This window comes from Micromys minutus, assembly GCF_963924665.1.
Source record: "Micromys minutus genome assembly, chromosome: 11".
Taxonomy (NCBI): Eukaryota; Metazoa; Chordata; class Mammalia; order Rodentia; family Muridae; genus Micromys; species Micromys minutus.
Window position 1 is genome coordinate 16,746,287 of NC_137980.1, and position 25,635 is coordinate 16,771,921.

The following is a 25,635-nucleotide window of genomic DNA, read 5'->3' on the forward strand; positions in this document are numbered from 1 at the left end:
CAACGATGTGCTGACTGTTAATGTGTGCTGAGGGTTCTCACTAGGAGGAAGAGCACCCAGTCCACAGATTTTCCAAATCTCTTTTATCTGGAAGCACACTTTTTATGGAACACAGGAGCTCTTGGGAGAGTAGTACCCCATAGCATGGCCTGGCCTGGAAGCTGCCTTAGTAGTTAGACCCGAGACAGAGTTAGGGGAGAACACACATCTGTACCCTTGCCTTTGCTATGAATGTGCAAGCTATTCAGATTTTGGAGTCTGTTTCCTCCTCTGGGGGAAAAAAAATGAAGAAAATATCAAGCCCTTCATATGGTGAGAGAAATTAAGCAAGTCACCTGGAACCGGGCCTGATAAATAATACTTTGTAGATCCAAGACTTCCCACTCCAAAGGAAGCCTCTCCAGGGAGAAGTGTGGCTCACAGCTGTTAGCCCAGCATGCTTTACACATTGTCTCACACACGGAGCCCCAGACATACTTGTTGAGGTGAATAAAGCATCATTCTAAGCTGAAGACAAAGAAGAGGCTCATGAAGGTGGAAGTAAGAGCAGCCACACTGGGCAAGAAGCTGACTCCACAAAGCACAGGGCAGGCTGGGCATCGGTACAGCTGGTCACGTGCTTGGGGTCCCAAAGGTCCCAAAGGAGGTGGCTGGAGTATAGTTGATGGTATAGTTTCTGCCCAGATTCCCCACTCAGGGATCATAGACTAACGGATCGGCTGGTGACCCAGAGCCAAGTTCCCAAAGATGATTTAATTAAAACAAAACAGGAATGGGAAACAATCTCACAGAAGGCAAGGCTAGTAGGTTTATCAACAACAAGATATTCTTCAAACAAGTTGGAGAATCTGTGTGGAGATCCACCCCAGCTGCTCTGAGGCCATGCAGTGTTTTCCTGGGAGGAGACTCCGAGGGCTGGGAGCACTCTGACCAGTTGGTGAATCAGACCCAGCCCTCAAAATACCACGTAACCCCAGACAGGCTCCCTTCGCCATGGGTTCATTCACCGTGTATGCCACAGTTATATCGGACACAGGAGACATTCTGGAGTAGTAAAGACAGGTAGAAAGAAAAAAAGACAGGTAGACCTTTGTTTTCTTAAGAATATGTGTGCCTAAAAACTGGTGACCATTCCCTCCAAAGCTTTCCTGTCAACAGGTGTGTGGGTGATCTCTGTTTTTTTAGGCAAGACTCTAGCTTCTAAACAATACCAACCATAAAACTGCTGGAGGAAAGATCACTGAACTGAGGCTCAATTCTAAGGCCACTCCAGAGACCAATGGACATCCTTACTAACAGAGCCAACAAGCACAGTGGCAAGGTCATCCTTCAACTGGATAACCAAGGTAACCAGGGAAGCTAATGTCCCAGTGTTCTGAGTCCTGACTCAGGCTTGAAAAGGTCAGTGTGGGAAGAGGGTGGAGTGGTGTGGTCCACACAGAAAATCAACTAAAAAATAAAACTGAATAATTTCAGAGTTATTTCTCAGAATAACAGATATGTTTAAAAAGGAAAGGCAGTCACGTGGCTTCATTGCTGCTGTCCTTCGGCAGTTCTGCATTTTCAAATGTGTTCTCTCATGCATCCGCATTCTACCACTGCACATAAGGCAGGTTTCCAGAATCCAATGCCAAGCATCCCAAGGAGAGATGACAGACACGCAGAAGTGTTAGGGCGCTGCAGAGTGCTGCAAACAAGGTACATCCACTTCTTTTACATCTTCTGAACCAATGTGGCCTTACGTCTTTCATAGAGATCTGCTTCTAGGCTAACACATGTCAGAGCACAGGGAGGCTGCGCCACAAAGGAAGTTCCTGCTTTGCCTAGGTCTACCACCACAACGGATTTTTCATTTTAAATCCAGAATAGCAACCAAGAACTCACAGGATACTCCATCTTGGGTTTAGACTCCAGTAAGATTTATTGTAATCAACTCTGGGTTGGCACCCTATTTTTACCTAAAATAAAGCATTTTTAAAAACAGAAATAAATGTTTGTCATAACAATGTATAGGACGGACTCCATTAATTTTCTACACGACTGTGTCTAATATTCACGTTTCTTTTACTACTCTTTCTTTACTTTACTTAGAATTATTTCTATTGTGCCCACACACAACTTTACAAACCCAATTTCTTCCTTACCATATAATCTTAGTTATCTATCTATATCTCTTTGCTTAGAATATCAATCTTTAAGTTGGTATCAATATTTTTCATATAGTTATCCTTCAAATTAAAGACATTTCTTCTCTTTTTCTAGCACTAAACAGCAGTTCACAAGCTGTGGCCACCAGCATGTGCGGGCTTCTAGTTTAAAACTCTCTGCACAGGCCCCTGGTGAGCAACTTGGCATATCATCTTGAAATGGCCACACACACATATAGTGGGTCTCATTGGTGAGATGCATTTGTATGGGGGCTACTCTGAGACCGCTGGGTTTGGATCTGATGTAAGAGGTATGTCATGGTCACTGTGTGTTAGCTGCACAATTGTGCATCGGCTGGAATTAAGATGGCAAGAAGCAAGTGGTTGAGTAGCACTGGCTAGTCACTGGCCCACCGCCACTCCATTCCAAGCCACCTCTATTCCCTGGTTCAGAGTTCTGGGGCCTGTGTCCTGTAATATCTCTCATGGCTACGTGCTTGGCTGTCATGGGAGAGCAGAGAGAGGCATCCCCCTCCCCCATACATACCCGGTTGAAGCCTGCATGCAGAAGAGGAAGAACTGAGGCCTCTTCATGGTCTTCAGATCTGCAGCAAAGCAGAAAATGTGGTCACTCAGCAGATACAAACCAGGATTCCTCACACTGAAACATGGAGAGAGAGCGGTGAGGCCGTTGGCAGTCACTCCGGAGACGCCCTCCTGAACAACAATCGTCTGAGGAGCACCTGCCTTCAAGGACACAGAATCCACATCTGTTTTCCAGATGTAAGCAGAACACACGCACACAGTAGACGAAGCAACAGCAGTGGTCCCAGTGCAGGAGTGAGATGCTTGCCTTTTGGGGTTGGAGCAGATCTAAGAGAGCAGTCCCCATTTGCTGCTCATGAGGCTGCTGGCTCTCCCTAACCCAACTGAAGGCACAACCCCTACTCCAAAGCCTATCTGGGTCCAACTCTCAAGGTGCCACACGCACCCGACATCACAGTCTATGGGATCCCATAGCCAAGGGGAAAAGAAGAGTCAGATTGAACAGAAACCCAGAACGGAGGGAAACAAAAATGGATGCTGTCACGTGTGTCCTGAGACAGTTTTCTATATTGAGCCCTGAGCTATGCCATAAATGAAAAGGCGGACTAAGGACCAGCATGTCATGAGGTTGTCTGATAACCCAGCTATCACCACCAAGAAACTGAGAGTCCCCAAGACAGCCAAAAATTGACATAGGGTATAACCCAGAAAGTCAGGGGAGACAAAGAGAAGGGGAATTGGGTGGAAACAGCATTAGAAAACAGAAGGCCCCGGGTATCTAAGGCTTCCTGCCCCCGGAGAAATTGTTTCCCTCACTTTCTGCTTTCCCTCAGTGAAAGGACATTCTGCCTTCTGGGAATGATATACCAGGAGAGCCATCACGACGATTCCAAAGTAATACTATTCTATTTTCTAAATTAGGTAGCCAAGAGGAAGGCCATTTAACGTCACTCTCCGTACGAGAATTTGATATTTAACAAAACAGAAAAACCATAGCACACCATACAAAACTACTTCTAGTCAAGGACTCATAAACATTTCTGGTGTATGAAAAGGACAGAAGGCATTTTGGGGCCCGTGGAACAAGCCTTGGGAAGTGCTCTGTGGTGTGGCATCTCCTGGGTATCACACCTAGGGCAGTGTGATCTATTCAGATCTCTGATAAGTGAAACAAAATGCTCCTTCTGTTCCTTGATTGTTCTTTCTGGAACTAATCTCCCACCAGGACGGCAGGCACAGGGCACTCGAGGACAGAGCTTCCCCTTCTTTGCACCCCAGCCCAAGGAAGACAGCAAGTGCTGAGCCTCACAGTGTAGTATTTCAACATGAGACTCTGATTCCCTCTGCTGTCCTGGGTTCCTCCTGGGCTGGAGTAGCCCCCAGGGCATATATTTCAACTCTACCTGGGCCAGCCTGCCCTTGGAACCCCCACATCTTCTTGTCAGAACTATTGGTCTATCTGCTCCTTGGTGGCAACATTTGTGCCAAATGCTGTAATAAAGCCAATAAGGTCCAATAGGCCCTGGATCCTAATCAAGATCTTAGTCTCTCTGAAACAAATGATAGACATTAATTGACTACAACAAATTTTGCCCCTGGCAAGGATTCCAACTATTGTAGCACTTAAAAACCACTTCTTTCTTTCAGCCGGCCCTTTCATTTTAAGTGCAGGACATTCCAGACACTAAACCAAGCAGAACAGTTTCTCATTCCAGGGTGTCACTGTATCCAAAGCTGGACCAATCTTGGAGTTCACAAACAACCTAAGCCTATGGCTTGCTGCTAGCCACTAGAAGGTCCTCACATATGGCCCACTGTTAGTCACATGACAGTCCTCACCGGAGCCACAACCTATGGACCACTGTTAGCCACTGGACAGTCCTTGTCAGAGCTACCCCCCCTTTTGTTTTTGCAGTGGATTTGGCACCTCTGCACTCTCATGTTACATTCTTAAGTGAAAACTCAAGTCCTTCTCTATTTTCCTCAAAGAGAAAAGACGAACTAGAACACCCAGAGTCCTCAGCTTTTCTACTCATTTTTGGCATGCCAGGGTGATGAGTAAACCTGTTTTCCCCCCACGAAGTGTGTGAAAACGTGCTAACAGCAATTATGTAAGGAAGGGGGAAAAACACCCTAAGTATTTCTGGAAACGTGGAAAACAAAGCCCTCGATGCAAGTTCTAGAAGTGGCAAAGTGGGGTATAAGATGTGCCCATCACTGAGATGGCTCAAACACTGGGCTACATCACATGCCTCAGACGGAACGGTAATGCTGGAGTAGGCTGGGGGTGCTGCTGGGGATAGGAGTACTCCTGGGGTGGGGGTGCTGCTGGGATAAGGTGCTCCTGGGGTGGGGGTGCTGCTGGGATAAGGTGCTCCTGGGGTGGGGGTGCTGCTGGGATAAGGTGCTCCTGGGGTGGGGGTGCTGCTGGGGATAGGAGTACTCCTGGGGTGGGGGTGCTGCTGGGATAAGGTGCTCCTGGGGTGGGGGTGCTGCTGGGATAAGGTGCTCCTGGGGTGGGGGTGCTGCTGGGATAAGGTGCTCCTGGGGTGGGGGTGCTGCTGGGGATAGGAGTACTCCTGGGGTGGGGGTGCTGCTGGGGATAGGAGTACTCCTGGGGTGGGGGTGCTGCTGGGATAAGGTGCTCCTGGGGTGGGGGTGCTGCTGGAGTTGGGGTGGTCTGGGTGGGGGTACGCTGGGGAAGGGGTACTGTTGGGGTGAAGCGGGGGTACACTTACGCTTGTGAAACCACAGCCAGGATCACTGTGTGCTCAGAGGGGTTCGTGGCACGGATTGACCTACAAAAAGAAGCTTCGAGTCAAAAGCACTGATCTGTGTTTTGTTACTCTGAACTACTGGAAACTTCTTTACAATGATCGAGGCACCAAATCAAATCATCCTTTAAAGAAAAAAAAAAATCTCAGAACACACATGAGACGGCAGAGAAAGATGACCTTGTGGGTCAGCACAATCTGTTTATTTGTAATTGTTTTAACTCCTGGGCAATTTTCCAAAAAGGTCAGGCTCCCTGGTTTTCTTTCCACTTCAAAAATTGGCAAATTTCATGTAAGTTTCACGTTCTCTGGTTGAAAACATTTTCCAACTCTCTTTTTAAATGTATGGCAGCCCTGCAGCCCTTCAGTGGCCAGCTTGGTCCTGGGCAGCTAACCAGGTCGGATCACATTCCCTTCAGAACAGTAGACCGCAGAGAGCTGATCTCAGAATAAGTTAGAGTTCTTTCTGGGTGACAGACAGACACATGAGTTAGACTGTGCTGAAGATCGTTCAAAGAGGGCACTCCCCCAGTTTCTGCTGAACTAGGACCCCTGTAGACAGTTAAGCAATTTCATTACAGGAGTTTAAGGTTTGTGAACCTTACAGGATATGAGATGCTGCCTGAGTCTTCTAGTCAGGGCTTCACAAATTGGCTAAGCTTTTGATAAAGAGCCGTATTCTCGAATCCGTGGAAAACAGCACTGAGTGTGTCAGCCTATACACGTGGTTGGCCTTCTGCTTATCCGGAGATCTTTCTAAGAAGAACCATTCATCACCATGGGCAGCAAAGCTAGACCAGTTCTGCTCTAGTGGTGACACTCATCACTTCCTGTTCCCATCCAACATCCCACAGAGAAGGTTCCAGAAAACTCGGTTTACAATTAGGAGCCCACTGTATAGACAGATGCTCAGGGAAGTAGCTATTCCCATCATATGGAACAGTGGCTGGGGGGGTATTCTCCGAGCTCCAGGGAGATGTCTCATGAGCCCACTGCTAAGTCACCTATGAGCATAAACTTAGACAAGAGGCTAACTTATATACTGAACATACCAAGCAGGAGCACAGTCTCTTGGCTTCCTTTGGGACTGGCTCCTGTCTTTCAGGTTGCTTTCTGCTCTCCAGAGGAATTTGTGTTAAGAGGAACTTGGACTTCTTCCTGGTGAGAGGACTTGGGAGCATCTGGAGGTATGTAGGTCTGGGGTCGGTGTGAAAAAGGAAGGAAGGTTCAGTCTAGCTAAAACATCTGGGACCCAGGCCCTCAGGTGGCAGAAAGGGACACAAATCTACTGGAGCATGTCCCCACTCGTGTCGGTGCAGAACACTGCTGTCTGTCAACCATCTAAGAATCTGACCACCCTCAACAGAGCCAGTCTGCAGTCTGCAGGCTCACAGATACATACAACCTCCTTCTGAACCACAGACTGCCAATTGCTTTTCTGAGCATTTATAACATAGGAACAACCGTCATGCCGCCATTTCTAAGGAAGAGTGAAAAACTTGTCTAACCTAGGCTCCTGGGAACATGTCTTGAATAATTTCACACCTGCACAAGAGCAGGAGTGTGTGAATACAGAGCCCCTCATAAGAAGAGCAAGTGAGGGTCAGGACCCAATTCTACCCTGAAAAATTATTCAGAAAGAAGATATATTTTGTTCTTTGAGATGGTGTCTTGCTATGAAGCCCAGGCTGGCCTTGAAATCATAACAATCTTTCTCCCTCAGTTTCCCAAGTGCTAGCATAATAGGTGCATTTTACTATGACTGGTTGGAAAGAAACTCTATTTTTTAATAGAAATATTAAGAATATACACACACAGAGGTATTAATAAACAGGAAAATATTTCTATGGAGAAAAGCAAGATTTGAAACCATTTAAACACTGGCTAATTAACAAAAATTCTTTGGGAAAATGCAAGTCATCGAAAAATAGCAAGGCAATGTGCCCGTGATTTAAAAAAAAATAACCCATTAATATTTTTGTGAGTATATAAGAAGTTTTAAGAAGCAATTTCTCCACTTCTTATTTACTAATATTCAATAAGAGTCCACCCCATATGTAATTGAACTCGGATCTGTTCTCACATTAATTAGTGGTTCCTCCCTGGATAACTTCCCAGCATTCCACTTTTGCTGAATGGCTCTGTTCATCCTGAGTGAGTTCTTAAGACTGTGCATTTATTTATGAACAGACAGGTGCCTGCTTCCCCAAGTGCAAGCATTTCTACAAACAGGCAGGGGCATGGGCCCCCAGGAACGCTCTGGTGCTGAGGTGGCTGCCTTCTTCCCTCTGGGAAGCCTGTTACCATATCTATCCATCTGTGTCATGCGTGGAAAAAAATTTCTGTTTCACACATTTCTGCTGTTCATTTTGGGACAGAATAATGAGGTTTAAAATATCTAGTTCAAACCTAAACCACGTGTAATAAAAACTGTGTGAATTTTAATGACTCTTTTATGAGCAACTCTCCAGAGGGGTGGGGGGACCATCTTCAACTTTTAGGATGAGTCCAGCTGACACCTTTAAACTCAATGCAATTCAAGCGTGCAGAAATAGGAAGGCAGGATGCATCTGGAGGAAGAAGCTGCAGTCCAGGGTCAGTGCTAGGAACCAAAACTGTCTAAAGAAATTAATTTAGAGGAGATGGGGGTGGGTGGGGATTTACTGAGCAACTCAGGCGGAGGAAGGTACCTGCACACGGCTTCTGCATCGAAGTTCCGGGTTTGCCTGTGGTCGATCACTATGATTTCGTGATGCTTGTCCAGAAAGCACTCGAGGGCTGACTCCGGAGTGCGAGCAATGTTGCATCTGTAGCCGGCTCTGTCGCAGGCCCACCAGAAGCCGTCACTCTGACTATCTTCCTTTGCAAAGATTAGCAGAACCTGAGACAGGAAGCAAAATGCTATAACTAAAACCCTTACCCTCAGAGCCACACTGGAAACAAGTCGTGGGCACACTGGCTGAACACCAGGCTCCAGATGAAAGCCGTCTGGGTTCAAGTCTAGCTCCTCCAATAATTCCTGGAATCCCCAAACAAGCTAGTGCACATCTTCCTGGCCTGGCTGGGAATCTTCTTGGGAGGACAAAGAAAGGAATGCAGGTAGGTGCTCAATCATTCTAATAAGGGGTAGGTGTTGCTGGTTGCAACTGGAGGCTTCCCTTCAGTTAGGCCTATTTTTAGGCGAGGGAAACAGCAAAGTTATGGCCAGGATAACTAATGTGGGTTCTGCAGGTTACATGATGATTTGCAAATGTACACATCTGGTTCAGCGCAAACAGTATTTGCTTCCAAGTTCCCAGAGGCTCTCTTCGCTCAGCACTAGAACAGCTGTAAAGACACAGGAACTTCTGAGAACTGACAACAACCTGAGAGATTAATTTAAACATCCAAACTCTTGCCAACATGGGAAAAGGCTAACCGTGAACTGTGGAGCTGGTGGAACTGAACTGAGGACAATCTGCCTCATTGCATGGTTCCCCTGGGCATTCCTGGGCTCAGGAACCCAGAGTCTCTGAAAATCGGGAAGCTAGGAAGTCTCGACATCACTTGAACCTTTTTAGGGTATAAGCTGTGCACCTAAGCCAGTCCTGTTTTCCATCATGTTCCTGTGCCCAGCAGAAGGCTGGTGCTTACAAGCTGCCCAGTAATAACTTGATAGTTGAGATGATGACTACGTGCAGGGTTTTATATAACCATAAGAAGCCTACTTCTACTTCATTTTTGAGAAAGGGTCTTGCTACGAGGCTCCAGTTAGCCTTGTATTCACAGCCCTTGAACCTTCCAAGTACTGGGATTACAGGCATGCACCAAGCCAAAGGGCTTTATTATTATCATGGTAGGAGTGAGACATCCCCCAGCAATATGGCACCACATGGAAACATCATAATCAAAGTCTTCACAAAAGCATTTAATATTCTCCAGCATTCAATTCTGATTTAAATAATTAGGAATAGAACTGTAGTCTCCCAGCATGAAAGAGCTTTTAAAGCAATTCCATCGGTCATGGTAAAATACCCAAAGTGTTTCTCTTATAATCAGTACAGAAACAAGCCAAAATGCCCAACTGCTACGATCAGGTTTAAAAACTGTCTTATTACTTGAACATTAGAAGCCCACAGGGAAGTAGACACAAGGACAATGAATTTATCCACCCATCAATCACTTTCAGCAACAGTTAACTACCAGCCAATATGGCTTTGCTCTATGCCAGTGGTTCTCAAACTTCATGATGCTGTGACCCCCTTAATGCAGCTCCTTATGTTATGGTGGTCCCCAACCATAAAATAATTTTGTTGCTACTTTATAACTGTAATTTTGTTACTGTTATGACTAGTTATGAAAAAAAAGTCTGATATGCAAGGCCTGTGGGGGGGTCAAGACTATCCCATGTCTTGTGTGTGTGTGTGTGTGTGTGTGTGTGTGTGTGTGTGTGTGTGTGTTTGGTAAATCCAGCTAACATAGTGAATCCATACATACCTGTAAAACAGAGTCATTCATATAAGTACAAAACGACACTACTATTTGATACCTAAACCTCCTGTAATAATCCCTGAATATTGGTAATATTCAGCTATACATGTCAATCATCTTACTCCCAATTGATTTCTGTTTGCTCAAATATCATGCTCCCAGAAGCAGAATGATTTTTTTCCTCAGTATAATTTTAGCATTTCTTTTCAGCCCATGTTTCAAACCATCTGCCAGAAGACACGGGCCAGCTCTGTTTTCTCATTCAAGCCAGAGTCTATCACTCTTCAGTCTGGGATGTTCCTAGGTCATCTAGGTCCCACTAGTAAAAGGCAGGAGGTGGCTCTCCTAAGAGAGACAAACGGCACCTTCTCCTGGGCTATACTAGAAAGAAAGCCTTCAGACCAAAGTGTTGCTACAGCAAAGATAATGAGGAAGATCAGGTAGAGGCTTGCCTGTGTAAAAAGTCATCAGCCTCTTATTCAAAACAACTGGGACATTGTGATGAGAAACGGTGGAAGCTCAGAGGCAGAAGCTGACATAATCTTCTGTCTCTAAGCTGTCTGGTTATGTGATGAGTTTAGAAACACGATTCTCAACAATGCACATCTATTTTCTTGAGATCATTATTGCTCAAAATCGACTAGTACAACAAGAAGTACAAAGTCTTCTCTCTTCTACTGGGCTGTGCTGCAGATCCCAAACAACCCAATTCATTTCATGTCTTTTTACATAAGAGTAGAATGCCTCACTTAAAAAAAATTAGCAAGAGACATTTTCTACAATTTTTTCCTAAACACCAACTATATCCCCGATTTTTTTTAATCACTTAGTGTATGTTGTTGAACAAAATATAAACTCCTTGTTTGTCATGGTAAGTATCAAATAATTGGCAATGTGCATGCTGAGTAATGATACTTGGAAGGTGAATAAATGATAAAATGCCATCTAAAAGGAGGCTATGGAATGGGTGCCAACATAGAGAGGAGGTAGGTGGTCAAGAAAGGGGTTGGTGTCTGGAAGTAAAGCTCTCAGACAGAACTCTGTAAGCCCCAAGACAGTGGTTCTCAACCTCCCTACCATCCAGGTCCTCAATTTGTTGACCCTCCAGCCATAAAATTATTGTTGTTATGTAGGTTTAAGTTAAGGCCATACATGATTGGACAGTGGAGAGGTGAGCAGGAAAAGAGGCTGAAGAAGCAGAAGAGGAGGCAGTAGAAGGAGATTGACGAAGGAGGAGATGGAGGCAGATGTGTATGTTTCTCTCGGTGTATCTCTATCTTGATAAGGTTGTTATTGTTTCTAAAGGTTTCTATGGGCCTATTTATCTCATGTAGATGGGCAGTTTATATCTTTGTCTGCTGGTTGTGAGCTTGTTGTGTAGAGGGTTTGTGAATTGAGAACTTAACATATAAACCTGTTTGATAAGTTACCAGGCTGTGGAGTCATGTTTGTACCAGGCAGTGGAGAAAAGAAACAAGCCGGGGTGGTCTTATCCACCTGGGACAGAAGCAGCAGGGCCGGTGGAGTGAACTGTGCCTGAGTTCTTAGAGGTAGCATGGAGTGCCAAGTTAGAGATCCCAGCAATGCCAAATGGCCCCGCAGAGGCCGGCAAAGCATGTGATAAAAGGTTAAGCCACCTTTTAAATATTTACCACAACAGGTGGTGAACCAACATGTTAGGCAAGAATCCACTAAAAAGGCAAGGATTCAGCCTAAGAGTTAGAGAGAAAGTTTTATTTTCTAGGTAAGAAGGGGCTAGTGCCATGTTGGGTCATGTGATGTCACAGGCATGGAGAAACTTAAACAGAAGAAACACAGAGGCAGCCTCTGCTGGGATCCTGCTGAAGGAAGGCATGTATCCTTAAACACAGAGAAGAAGAGATTAAAAGCTACTTGATTCTTTGGCAGAATTGTTAAGAAAATGTATTAAAAATTAGTTTGTTTTAAAGATGGTATAAAGAATTAATGTGCAAGTCAAGTTTGTTTTTCTGGTTAGAAGAAGAGAGAACAGAGCTTACCTGAATCACATGGGAGTTTTTGCTGTCACTACGTCATGACTGTAACTGTGCTACTGTTGTGAATCATAATATAAGTAGCTGTGTTTTCCAATAGTCTTAGGCAACCCCTGTGAAAATGTCAGTTGACCTCCAAGGGGGTTGAGACTCACAGGTCTGTACCTGGAGTGTCTGAGCACAGTGTGACTGAGGTAAGATGGAGTAAGGATGGGAAAGGTCATCATTGAAGTAGAGGTTAGATCAGGCCATTTAGGCCAATTTACAGACCAAGAAACAGGCATAAGACTGCTTTAAATCGGGGGGGGGGGTATATTAGCCATGCTGTGACAGACACTTTTGGTTATCAACTTGGCAACACTTGGAGTCAACTAAACCCATGCATCTGGGCACACCTCTCAGTGATCATTTGAGCTAAAAGACCAACTCAGGTCTGGGCCACACCCACTGATGGCAGTCAAATAAGGGAAATGGAAGAAAGAAACACTTGCTTTCAGCCTGCTTGTCCTCGCTGTTGCTGGCAGTTCATCTATTCTGGGGCTGAAACATTCCGATGAAAGTATTAGAACCCACTTCTCAGAGATTCCAGTGTAGACTGAAGACCAGCAGCTCTCTAGGGTTTCCTAGGGACCCCCACTCCTGATGGGAACTGCTGAGGTGTTCAATATCAAAGCCTAAACAACTACCAAGTCCTTGGCTTATCTATCAGACCGCCGTGGTTGGACTACTCAGACCACTGCCTGTAAACTGCTTTAATAAGTTCTCTATATATATCACATACGTGCACACACATCTAATTCCTTTATCTGCAAGACTCTCAGCTGCTGGGCCACTGTTCTCCTGCCCTAAGCAGCCCAGGACCAGGCACTCACAAACTAGAAACAATCCCTGTGTCCACAGCCAAAATTGTCCAGATAATTGCCTGGCCTTGCCAGACTTAAACTTGGATACCCTGTCTGCCTTGTTTCCTCATAAAGCCACAGGAAGACTTCCTGCAAATGTCACTTCCTGGTCCCTGGGACTTGGACCTGACCTGGAGTATGTCTGAGTGGTCCTGTTGGATTGATATTCTGCTTTCTTTTGGAAACTTTAGTGACATTTTCAGTGACGTATTAGCATGCCTAAATAACAATGATGTTTACATTTGAAATGGCGTATTTGTACTAGAAAGGCACTTACTAGGAAATTTCTCTGTGTGATATTTAAATTTTCTTCTACTTATTAAAAACATGGATTTAGAAAAATCAACTCCAAAGCGAAGTGAAAATCCATAGATAGATTTTAGAGTAGGGGAGGAAAACCTGTAGCAATTACTTTGTAATGTGCTGGCCCAACTCTAGAAAACCATGCCTTCTCCAAGAGAATGGTGGGTCCAAGTCACCAGGATCAGACTTTTTGTCTCCATCTCCCAGATCACAGCTGGTCTAAGGACAGTCAGTTTCCAGAAATGTGGATTCCAGGAAGTGAAACCCAGAGCATGGGGGCTGGGACCCATGGCCACCAACAGTAAAGATGGGGGAGGGGAGGCTTGGGGCTCCCTTTGTCATCTCTTCTGAGCCATGGCTTTGCAAACCTTCCTTGAATTCTACAAAAAATTGAACTCCTCTCTTTCTCCCTCCCTCCGTGTTCGTGTGTGTGTGTGTGTGTGTGTGTGTGTGTGTGTGTGTGTGTGCGCGCGCGCTCGCGTGCTTGCCCAATACTAGAAACTGAACTCAGGAATACCTGTATGAGCACTGCCACTGAGCTAGAACTCCATGGTCTTGCTGATTACCCAGGCTTTCCTTGAATTCATAGTCTGGAGCTGCAAGCTTTTGAGGCTTGGTCTTTTGCTGTGCACTGTAATGCTAAGTGTGGAGCTTCAAGACCTGGTTGCTCCAGAGATGAGAGAGTCCGAATGTAGACCCACGTGAAGCTTTGTGATCTTGCTCCCATTTCTAATTAGTAAATAATGATGCTGACATCCCATAGCTGGGCAGAAGAGACAACGAGTTTTAGAACTCCCAGGATTGGGGTTGAAGGGAAATGAGGAGTGGAGGAGAAGAAAGCAAGGGAGGAAGAGAGTCACCATGGGTTAGGAGTCAAGAAAACGTGGCCCCGAGGGCTGGTCAACTGGAGTTTAGAGCAGCCCAAATGGAACACAGTAAGCAATAACTCAGGGTTATTGATAGGAGAGTAGATTCCAATAGCTTAGAGGGTAGATGTCTGTCCAGCTTGTGAGCTACATACAGTTTATTGTAAATATAAAGGTTGTGCTTGTTTTTTATCCAGGAGCTGACTGATAAAGAAGGGGTAGAAACCCCAGACTGGGATTAAAATTTTCTATCACAATAAGTGAATATTATCTTTCTGTACTGACCTCTTTCAAGATGGGTTCTGTCCAGGTAAGAACACACAGGAGCCTCTTCTGTATGGTAGAACCAGGTCATAAAACAACTAAGGAACAGTCTGGATACACATAGTAACCTTTGAAGGTCTGTCTTAAACTTGCGATCCTCCTGTCTCAGCCTACAGAATAGCTGGGATTATGGTATACACCACCAGACCCTGCTGTACTAATATATTTCTTACTTACTTAGTTTTGGGTATAAGGCTGCTGCTATTCCAAATTTTAAAACATAGGAAATATGGCCCACATCAGCTTTAAATACTTATAGACTCTTGGCCATTTGTGGATATTTAAGGACCATCCACAAATGCAAATCTCATCCAGCGATTCTACAAATTGTACTTCTTAGAGAATTCACCATTAAAGGCATATGACTGAATTTGCTTTGTAAGTAGGAAAGGCAAAATGACCGTCCCACTTACTCTAAGCCTAACAGTTGATATTCATTTGAAGAATACTTATCTGGCGACATATTATGCAAAGTGTCTAAGGATTGGTATGAAAGTGAGACTAACCACAGGCTAGCCCCGGCTCCTCGGACCCTGGCAGGGGAGAAATTATGATGCCAGCCAAAACATTTGTGGTGACCACAGACCGAGCAAAGGTGAGGGTCCAGACCCAAGAGGAGCAGCAGAGGGGGTAAGTGTGGTGGCACCAATCTTATTTGCAGTGGACTCTCTGCTGCATGAGACCTCGGAAGCTGAGGAAGACCTGGGCTGATCTCTTTCATTCTGGACTGACCTGGGCCACAATGGGTTCTATCCTCATAAGGACACGACCACAGGCAGCCTCTTCATCAAGATGGCCAAAGAACAGTTCATATAGACGCTGTGACTTCGAAGGGTTCTGCCAACGTTAGAAGCACTGAGGTGTGATGTGCTGTCTTCCTCACAAAGCTTCCCAAGAGCAGCTGAACACTGCTGGCCACCTCATAGCCACAGACATCTGACAGAAATAGCATCTTATCGAAACCTTGACAAACCGCCAACGTTACAGCATCCCTGGAAAACCTTTAATGCGTGTGACACGTTTTGGCTGGCCTCACTTCCTCTGTGGCACCGTCGCCGCTCCCCCCCATATAATATACTCATAGCATCAGTATATTGTATTCATGCCGGATTATGTGTCCAGCGTCCTCAAAGACAGCAGCAGCAGCGTTCTCCCCGGGCAGCAATGTTCCTCTAGCTCTGCTCTTTATTTGAGCGACATGTCAAGGCACTGTCACGTCCCCTTTATTGCTTTTTGCTTGTCGGTTCCTTCCTCTGTCAATGATCTGTCTTTGTATTTGGTTGTGTGGTTTTGTCTTGGAAGCACAGGAGGCAACACAACAGCACACTTCCCTGTCGGCCCTTCGTCTGAGTGACAGTTGGGAGTGACACAGATGGTCACTGATCATGGGATACATGATCTGTGGGCTGAAGAGCCATTGGTGAGGCCTATATGTTAAATATACTTTATACAACTAGTTAGGACAAGCAGTCACTGTGCTCTGCAGTAACGGGATGGGACTAAAGGTATTTCGCTCCTGTTGTCATGGTGTGTACTGCGGAGGGGACCTGCACTACTTTTCAACGTGACTGTAAAGACCTTATCTGTCACCAGGCAAACAACTGCTCTTCTTCTTACAATCAAAGTTTCATTTGTTGTTCACCCTAAGCCAGGACAATGAGATAAGGCTGAGCCAGGGCTGGGAGAGAGGCTGCAGGGACCACAGGCTGCAAGAGTCCCTAGGGTAGCCAGGGACTCTGGGGGTAACACATGCAACTACAGTCCTCAGGCCAGGGTGAGTGACTGCTCCAAGTGGCAGGATCTCACAGACCCCATCCTCTCCTTCAGCCACCTTCCTTGGCAGCTCATGGCACTTTGTCTTTCCTTAAAATCCTGGTCACAGCCCTGAGAAAAAACTCAGAAGTATCCTTGTAAGGCAACCAACCGCCTCTTTCTGATAATGAAACCCTTTTCTCTAAGGAAAAGATGGAAACAAAACTAGCTCGTCCCTGACCTGAAGAAGGTGGTGTTAGTGTCCTGATTTGTGTTCTTTCCTTTCTCTACTGTGTGTGTGCATGCATGTGTGTGTATGTGTGTGCATGTGCATGCATATGTGAGTATATATGTATATGCATGGGCACATGTATATGCATGTGTGCATGTCTCTCTATATATACACATTCATATGTGTATATGTATGCATGTATGCTCATATATGTGTCTGTGTATGCACACATGCAGTGAAAGTATGTGTGTGTGTGTGTGTGCATATATACCCACTTGTATGTGTGTGCTCTCGTATGCCGAAGTGTGATGTTAAGAATCATCTCTGATCACTTTTCCACTAGAATCACTGAGGCAGGGTCTCTCAATCAATCCCAGAGCTCACCAATACAGCTAGTGTCACTAGCCAGCCTGCTTTGGGGATTCCCAGTTTCTGTCTCTGACTGGAATCACAGGTTATCCCACTCAGCTTTTCTTCATGCTTGCGTGGCAAGCACTTTGACCACTGAACTATCTTCTCAGCCCCTGGTTTGTGCCCTTTATTAACAAAGGTTTGCCTGTGTGTCTTCAAACAGACTCCCAACATCTAGACTGAAACACCCAACTTATAATCTTTTGGACTGTTAGGCACCTCTAGGTAGCTAGGGACAGGTGAAAGCACATCAACGTTCATAGATCACATAAGATGCACCCACAGGACACTAATCAATTAGCCAGTTTGATTTGAGGGGGAGCTAATGAAGAATCAGGGTGGAATATTGCCCTGGGACTTACTATCTATAAGTATTCCTAGAAAATTGATGTAGGGATCTGGGATTTGACGGAAGCATAGTTTTGGCCAGACATTATATCCAGAGTACTTGAAACGTTCTCTTACCTAATAGCCCTTCTGTGAGTCTTTGAATGTGGCTCCTGATATCATTTTACAGATTTCCTCTTGGATGATGAGTAAGAGACATATTCATGGTTACCCAAATAACAGGGTGTAAACTGAGGCTGGCCTAGGTAGAAGGCAGAATTTGATAGTAACAGGAGGGACAGATAGGAAGGAAGGTACCACTTCACTATGGCTCATTGCTACAGCCACAAGGCCATGTGCTCTCTGACATGTAGGACCCAACATAAGCCAGGCATGGTGGCTCACGCTTGCAATCCCAACAGTCACCTAGGCTGCACAGTAAATTTCAGGCCAGCCTAGGCTTCAGAAACACTGTCTCAAAAAAAAAAAAAAAAAAAAAAAAAAAAAAAAAAAAAAGAATCTGATATTTAATGGCTCTAGAAAAATGTATACCCATATAAACACAGAAGAGTACCTTTTGAGGAATCTGCCTTGCTAGGAAAAGCTTAGGCCACTGCTATGAGGATTTAGTTCAAGTTCACTGGAAAGACCAGTGTGAGGGGAGCGAGGACAGGGCTCTAAGCAGAGGCACGGAGACTCTACACACTGGGAAAATAAGCACATTCCCGGCATTGATGGAAAAGAGACTGCTTGGTTTCCAGACAGTGCCACACTGATATGAATTTACTGCTTCATAATATGCCCCTTACGTTTTATTTTCCAGCCAAGATTGAAAACTATAACTTTGTTGGTGAGTCACAGCCACTCACCCGGGAGAGATGTGCCGCACAGCTTGCTCTGATCTTCTAGCACATTCCGCTCCCCCTGCACTCCTGGCAGCATTGTGTGGAGTGTCTTAGCCCCACACCCACATCCCGGTTCCTTTAGTGAACTGGAAAATGCACTCCCAAAGCAAGCACATACGAAATGCTCTCATCTCACCATTTCCCAAGCTTGACTGAGGCACGTAATGAGTAGCTTTGGCATTGCAGTGAAGACTCAGAATAGATATTTCCCTACAAGGGGCGTGGCCAAACACAAATGGAAGCACTTGGGGCGTGGCTTCGTGTTCTGAGATAGTTACAGAAACAGCAGTAGGAAAGGAGATTCATGGATCCGTGGCCACCCAGCCTTGGCAGCTGCCTGCTTTGAAACTCTGTTTGTGGCCGGAGGGCATCTTGCCATCTCCCTACCCAGTGCGTAGTCTTAGTTGAGACTCAGATTCTTTATCTCTTATACATTTTTAAGATCTTAAAAGTAACTTTTCTGTGCCTCACTCACTCAGAGAGATACGCGCGCGTGTGTGTGTGTGTGTGTGTGTGTGTGTGTGTGTGTGCTCGTGTGTTTCTGTGCTCACGAGCGTGCATGCGAGTCCTTGTGTGTATGTGTGCTCATGCTTGTAACCTTGACTGTCTTGTGAAGGTCAGAAGACATTCACTGGGAGTCTCTGTATGTGTTCTAAGATCACGCTCAGGTTTGTCAGGTTTGGCAGCAGGCACTGCTACCCACTGACGATCTGACTGGCCCTCTCCAGCTTCATTTATTTATTTAGTTATTCATTTTAGAAAAGGTGCTTCCCTGAACCCAGAGCTCCACGGTTCTGTTAGACTGGAATTCCAGTAAGCTCCAGAATTCTGTCTACCCCCTCACACTGGGATTACACACATACATCACCATGTTCAGCTTTGCGTGTGGGTCTTGGGGTTCTGAACACGGGTCCCCATACATGAGCAGCAAGCACTCTGCTGAGGGAGTGACATACACTGCCAGCCCCTGTACATGTTCTTGCCTATTTGCTTCTCTGATCACCTTGGGTACACAGCTGCAGGAATAACATTCCAGTCCTTTCTCTGAGCCGTGGGTTCCCACCATGTGTTTTATTATATTTGAAAGACTAAGTACTAATCAAGAAGTGATGGTCGGTATATCCTCGGCCTAGGGAGTGGCACTATTGGAAGGTGTGGCCCTGTTGGAGTGGGTGTGGCCCTGTTGGAGTAGGTGTGGCCCTGTTTGAGTGGGTGTGGCCCTGTTGGAGTGGGTGTGGCCCTGTTGGAGTGGGTGTGGTCTTTTTGGAATAGGCATGGCGCTATGGGTGCAGGTTTTAAGACCCTTATTGTAGCTGCCTAGAAGTCAGTGTTCTGCTAGCAGCCTTCAGATGAAGATGCAGAACTCTCAGCTCCTCCTGCACCGTGCCTGCCTGCATGCTGCCATGCTCCCACCTTGATGATAATCAACTGAACCTCTAAACCTGTAAGCCTGCCCCAGTTAAATGTTCTTTATACGACTTGCCTTGGTCCTGGTGTCTGCAAACAGCAGTAAAGCCCAAAGCTATTTTTGTTTCATTTAAAATACATCAAATGCAATCAATTCAAAGTTCTAGACCACCATTTTCAGTTCTGGAGAAGCAGCTATAAAATAGTAGCCTAATGTCACAAAGGATAGATCACACTGGAAAGACAGAAACACAATGTAGCTTGTTGAGCTGTCGTGATAAAATTTGACTGCTTAGCATGTGTAACATATGTTTGCATGCATGGCATAATATAAAATCTTATCAGAATGAAAACTCTGGCTCATCAAAAGCCAGTTATGAAAAGGAAGGAAAGAGCCACCAACCAGGATCATTTTTTTTAATATGTTGAAGAAATTGTAACAAGTACATATGAAGAATTTCTTTTGGGCTGGGGAGGTGGATCAGTGGAGAAAGTGCTTGTAAAATTATGGATGGCTTGGGGTTATACCCTCAGCGCCCATGAAGAAGCTAGTCTCTGCTTAGAGACAGTCCCCGGCTGGGAGGCAGGGAGGAATGCATCCTTCCACTCAGTCTAGCCAAGTGGGCGAGCTATGTCCTAAAGCATAAGACAGAGACTAGCAGAGGAAGACACCTGACCTACGCCAGAGGCCTCCACATGCACAAGTATGTCCACCTAAACACATGTAAAAATGAATAGAAGATTTAAACAGATAGAAAAGAAGACATTGAAATAGCCAAAAAAGGCAAACCAAAAGGGTTTTTCATCGGTCATAGAGAAATGTAAATCTCAACCATAGTTGTCTACAAACCTCATTTACTAAGGCAGCTGAATTAAAGACTCCCAGCACTGCTCTGGGAGTGACCGAAGTCTCTCTTGCCTTGTAAAAATGTAAAATGATGCAACCTTGGTAAAAGGCATGAATATGCCTCTAAAAAGCCAGTTGTTTTTCTCAGTGCTGATAAGCAAACCCAGGGCCATATGTAGGCTCAACCCGTGCTCGGCTAACGGAGCTGTTTCCAACTTGGCAGGTTGGGGAGGAGGAAACACTAAACACATCTTGTTCTTGAATTTGTTAGGCAGATTTTTAAATTTTCAGATTTGGAAAGGAAGAATGATCATGTGATTTTACACACACACACACACACACACACACACACACACACACACACACACGCCATGACACCTGTAGACTCTCCTGCCAAATAAATAAATATTTTAAGAGGATTGTAGGAGCTCATAAATGAGTTCAGCAAGGCCGTGGGCATTAAGATGCCCAAGACCGTCTTGAAAACTAAGAATCAAGTTGGTGACAGTGACTCACTTCACAGTATCAAAACTACTCATAAAAAGAGAGACACAGAACTCAATTTACAGTTGGCTGAGTTTTGTTTGTTTGTTTGTTTGTTTTTAAGATCTCCAGGATAACATCAACAGACACCTCATGATAAGAAAAAAAAAAACATTTCGGAAAGATGCTTACAATATACTTTTTGAATAAACCTTAAAACCATTCAAGGACAGCATGAAATGGGCACACATATATGAAGGGTAAGTATATAAAGTTACAGTGTTCAGAGGGAAGGAAGGGAGCCAAATATGAGGCCAAATCAAAGGCCTAAACCATGTCTGCAATGTTGCTTTTAGGGGAAGAGTTCTCTGAAACAAATGGTATAATGTTAATATTTGATAGAAGCAAGTAAAATAGTTTATAGCTTGGCAAATTACGTTCTTAAAAGAACAATATATCTTTATCATGAGCCTTTACTGCCAGTGCAGCCCAGAGCAAATGGAAGTGAATGAGATGGAGTAAGCCTGAATTTGTCCCCCAGGAAACATTGTGGAGACAGCCTTGGGATGAAACCCACAGTAGCAGCCCCCTTATTTACCGCCACTTTGATTCCAAGCTGGAATTCAAAGTGCGTGCCCTTAGGCCGATTGCTGGGATTTTCCACCCGTTCATATTCTATGCAGATATCGTGGCGTGTGTTTATTTTTTTCTTTTGCTCCTAAATTTGTTTTCATCAAAAATTTCCCAAGCTAAGCCCTCTTCCTTTTGTTTTCTTTTCCCTAAATCTGCCATTCCTTTCAAACAACTACAAACCATTATTTTTTCCTTTGCTCATGACTTGAGCAGCCCCTGTCTAGTTCAGTTTGCTATCCACTTCTCCCTGGGTGGGGAGCCTGCATCTTCCTTCAGCCCAAGGGTAGCAGAAGCTTCCAGGAGCTGAGGAGCTACAGCTGTTAGGAAGCAGAGGCCACTGCACTCAACCTATTTAGGTGGTGGCCTCCCTCCCTTTAAGCTTCTGTGGTGAAGAAGGTCCAGAAGAGAAATGGGCTGAGGGAGTCACAGCTACAAAGTGTTCAGTGCTAGAGCTGGCCGGTGCTTAGGGTGCTACTTGCTTAAGTCACAGGGACACAAAAGAAGAGCCTCTCTGTCTCTGTCTTTCTCTATGTCTGTCTCTGTCTCTCTCCTTCTGTCTCTGTATATCTCTGTGTCTGTCTGTCTCTTTCTCTGTCTCTGTCTCTGTGTGTGTGTGTCTGTCTCTGTCTCTCTCTGTCTCTGTGTGTGTCTCTGTGTCTGTTTGTCTCTGTTTCTCTCTGGTTTTTTGAGACAGGGTTTCTCTGTGTAGTCCCAGAACTCATTCAATAAACCAGGCTGATCTTGAACTCACAGATATCCACCTGCCTCTGCTTCCTTAGTGTGGGGATTAAAGGTGTGTGGCACCAACACCCAGCATTTATTTATTTATTTATTTATTTATTTATTTATTTATTATTTTTTAGTATTTACTGTTATAAGTTGGATAAGTAACTATTTTCTAATGATCTTGGTCCATGGCTCCTGATAAGAAGAGAAGCCAAGACATTGTTTTTTTCTGTTCATTATCTAATTTTTAATTTATTTTTATTACTTATTTATTTTTTTAGATTTATATATAAAAATCACATTATTTATCCCTTCCATCTCCCTCCAAATCCTTCCATATACTCTTTGTTGTTCTCCTTCAAGCTCATGACCTCCTTTTCCCATTAATTATTGTTACATATTACCGTTAGGTCCCTAGTGGGCCCCCAACCCATCAAATGACAGTGCCACAGGCTTGTTTTTGGCTGAGTCAACAGAAGGATTGCTGGTGGATAAACAAAAGCCTTAAATCACCATTGCTCAGAAACTCGTGAAGCAGGTTTTCTGTTCATAGAGAAGAGCCATTGCTTCCCCTATCTGCCTCTCAGCCTGTGGGCAGCTAACTTCTCTTAACACACACCCAAAGTGCATCCCCAAGTCCCCACGCTGGCCCCCAGGTTCTTCTGGTCCACAATCTCCCCAGCTCCCAACTACTCTAACTCCCAATTCTTGCTTACTGCCTCCTCCTGCCACAAACGTACCCCTTAAGAACTACCAAGGCTTTCCCCACACTTCGCCGTTCTCTCTGCCCCACCACCAAAGCCACAGCGGTTTAAAATTTCCCAATAAAGCTTTCTTTCCACCCATGAAGTGGGCCAGTTCGGTGGTTTCTCTGACCCCTTACTTACAGCTAATCACATATATGTTTTCAGTTGGTGTGCTCTTCCCAGAGGAGATCATCTCTCCTGCTCTCAGTATTCCTTGGTTGTTTATAGTTCCTTGTGTAGGGTTGAGGCCTCATGGGCATCCCCCAAGCCACTTGGGCATTGTTTATTGTTGTCCTCATTCTTGTTGGTGAGATTGTATGGTGTAGCTTTTGACAATCCTAGGAGACACACTCTCAACAAACTCCCTGTTCCTCAGGGTCTTACACCCCTTCTGACATTTTATTAGTGAACTTCAGAAGAGAACGGTTCAGCCATCTTTATGCATCAACAAAAATACTGTTCTACCAAAAAAAAACTACCTACATACATAATACTGTATCCACAGCTTCTGCACTCCCAAACAACAGGACCAAGATGTCATCACTGGGCATCTTCCAGAGGCACAGCGTGTTCCACAATAGCATGCAAAGCAGTTTTGTAGCACTGAATTCTCAGTGAATCCAGAAGTAGGAAACAATGTACACCAACTCATACTGTTGAAGAGGACAGCCAGAGTCACGCCTGGCTGTGGCTCTCAGCAAAACCACACCCTTCAACATCACTTCCTACCTTTCTGTGGGCAGCAGGATGTAGGGCTGCTCTTCCCCACATTCTACTGGACAATTCTATTCGTTACATTTATACTCAAAGTAGGGTGATATTTAAGTCCTCAAAAACCAATCTGAGTTCTGAAGAATGATACTGATACACACACACACACACACACACACACACACTCTCTCTCTCTCTCTCTCTCTCATAAGCCATGTGCTCCAACAGCAAAGCCCCTCTGGAGGGACAGAGACATACCTGGATAGGGTCCTGTGTCAATCTCATGGGTCCGATGCGTACCTCCGCAGAAGACACCTGCTAAATAAAGCACAGCGTGTGAGAAGTGTCACATCTTCATAACACGGACTCTTAATGGAGTACATTAGACCACTTCATACGTGATGGAAGACCCTGACTCACTGACCCAGAGACAAGTTAGGAACCGTCCTATACAATCTCTTCCTCTGATGATGAGAATCTAGACATTGCGTGCACTGGGCATATCCATAAGGCTACATCTCCGGTGGTAAGTAGCAGGACTTTGGGTTACTTTTTTTCTTCAGGCCCAAGACTTTTATCATAACGCACGAGCTGTTTAATTGTCAAAAACAATTAGATGGTTATTTACCGAGTACCTACTATATGCTAGGCATATCAATATTATTGCTGTATTATATACTATCCCTACGGATCTTCTGAAACTCCATGAAACATGCTAGAACACAACTACCGACTCGGGATTGCCTCTACACTCACTCCGCTATTGTTTTAGGTATTGCCATGAGGAATGAGCAGCTAATTCTCTCACCTGAGTGCTCTGTGGATATCATCCCAATATCAGTGGGATTCCTCAAGGGGACACAGGGATACCACACCAGGACCACAAGAGGCTAGCCTGGGCTCCTTGACTGAGACTGGAGCTCCTTGCTGTCACCAGCCCACAATTTCCACTTGCCTCTGGCTTCAGTGGAGAGCAAATGCGTATTTTACTTTTAGTTACTTTACTTGGGTTCCCAAAGATGGCTTTTGTCCAAGTGAATTTGGCCAAAGGTCTTTGCCTCACCTTCATAGATCCAAGTTTGTTTTTCTCTAAGTGGCGGTGGTGGCTTGCTATCTGGAATTCATCCTGCTTGAAACACACCATTTTGGCCCCTTGTCTGTCTGAAGGAGCATCAGGATTCATGTGACCAGGGACATGCCAATGACTCAGAGCCAGAGGAGCCTTGACCCATTAGAAAATAACAAAGTACAAGTGTCTATGTTGGGTGAGGGACCATGAAAGGCAGCCTGGTTCCTGGTGGAGCTAAGGCTAGAAACCCTGGTGACCCTGAAGGGATGGTAGGCATTTAGCCTGACTCCCAGGAAACCAGGCCCCTGTCACTAGCCACATCCCTCTATAGATTGTGGCCATCAGCCATGTAAGGCAGCGTCCCAAGCCCCAACCACAGGTAGAGGACATGACCTGTGGTCATGTAGGCTCAAAATGGATCTCCATTTTAATGAGATATCTAAAGACCTGGAGAGCTTAGCCAACAACCTTTCCTTCCCAGGCATTCCTCCCTGCAAAAGGCATTTAATCTCAGACTCACCCTGAGAAGTGGAGTATGGTTTTATACATCCACTTTCTGCCATGACAATAAATGCCTGAAAACCAAGAACTGCCTGAGATCCACCGTGGGGAGCCATGGAGAAGGCCGACAGAGCTGCCATGGAATCTCCTGTAGAAGGCCTCTCTGTGCTCCCAGCCATGGCCGCCACCATGGAATCTCCTGCCACCACCACTGTCAAGGACTATCCCCCAGAGCCGGAGCTCCCCCTCTTTCCTGCATCCAGCCCACGGCCCCCACTTTGTTAGCTCCTCTGCAGGATCCAGAGGCACCTGGATGTCAGAGAACCTGAGAACCAATTGTCCCAGGACTCATCTCAAGCCCAGGAACCCCAAGCCAGCTCTGGCTGTCTGTCCCCGCACCTCTGTGCTTCCCCCCTCCCCTGGAGAGATGCCCCAAGGCCTCCATACAGCCTGACACCCACCCGGTGACAGCCAGAGTGGGTTAGACGTGGTCAGCTTCCTGTGTCCTGCCTCCCTGAGTGGCCGTGCCCTATGGCAGAGC

The 25,635-nt window shown here is 45.3% G+C and overlaps 1 protein-coding gene across 10 annotated transcripts in view; it reads right to left on the reverse strand.

Annotated features, from left to right (window-relative positions):
• The window catches only part of PDE8B (phosphodiesterase 8B), a gene marked incomplete at its 5' end in the record, with an annotated part of 177,778 nt that overhangs the window by 64,957 nt on the left and 87,186 nt on the right, over window positions 1-25,635 (reverse strand). For 6 of the 10 annotated variants that reach the window (XM_080924910.1, XM_080924915.1, XM_080924916.1 and 3 more), the window contains 4 exons: window positions 2,695-2,752; window positions 5,432-5,491; window positions 8,158-8,348; window positions 23,783-23,842. In XM_080924910.1, the coding sequence (XP_080781036.1) occupies window positions 2,695-2,752; window positions 5,432-5,491; window positions 8,158-8,348; window positions 23,783-23,842 (369 nt within the window). The remainder of the gene's footprint in view (window positions 1-2,694; window positions 2,753-5,431; window positions 5,492-8,157; window positions 8,349-23,782; window positions 23,843-25,635) is intronic. The other 4 variants (XM_080924918.1, XM_080924914.1, XM_080924909.1 and 1 more) reach the window with 2 other exon arrangements.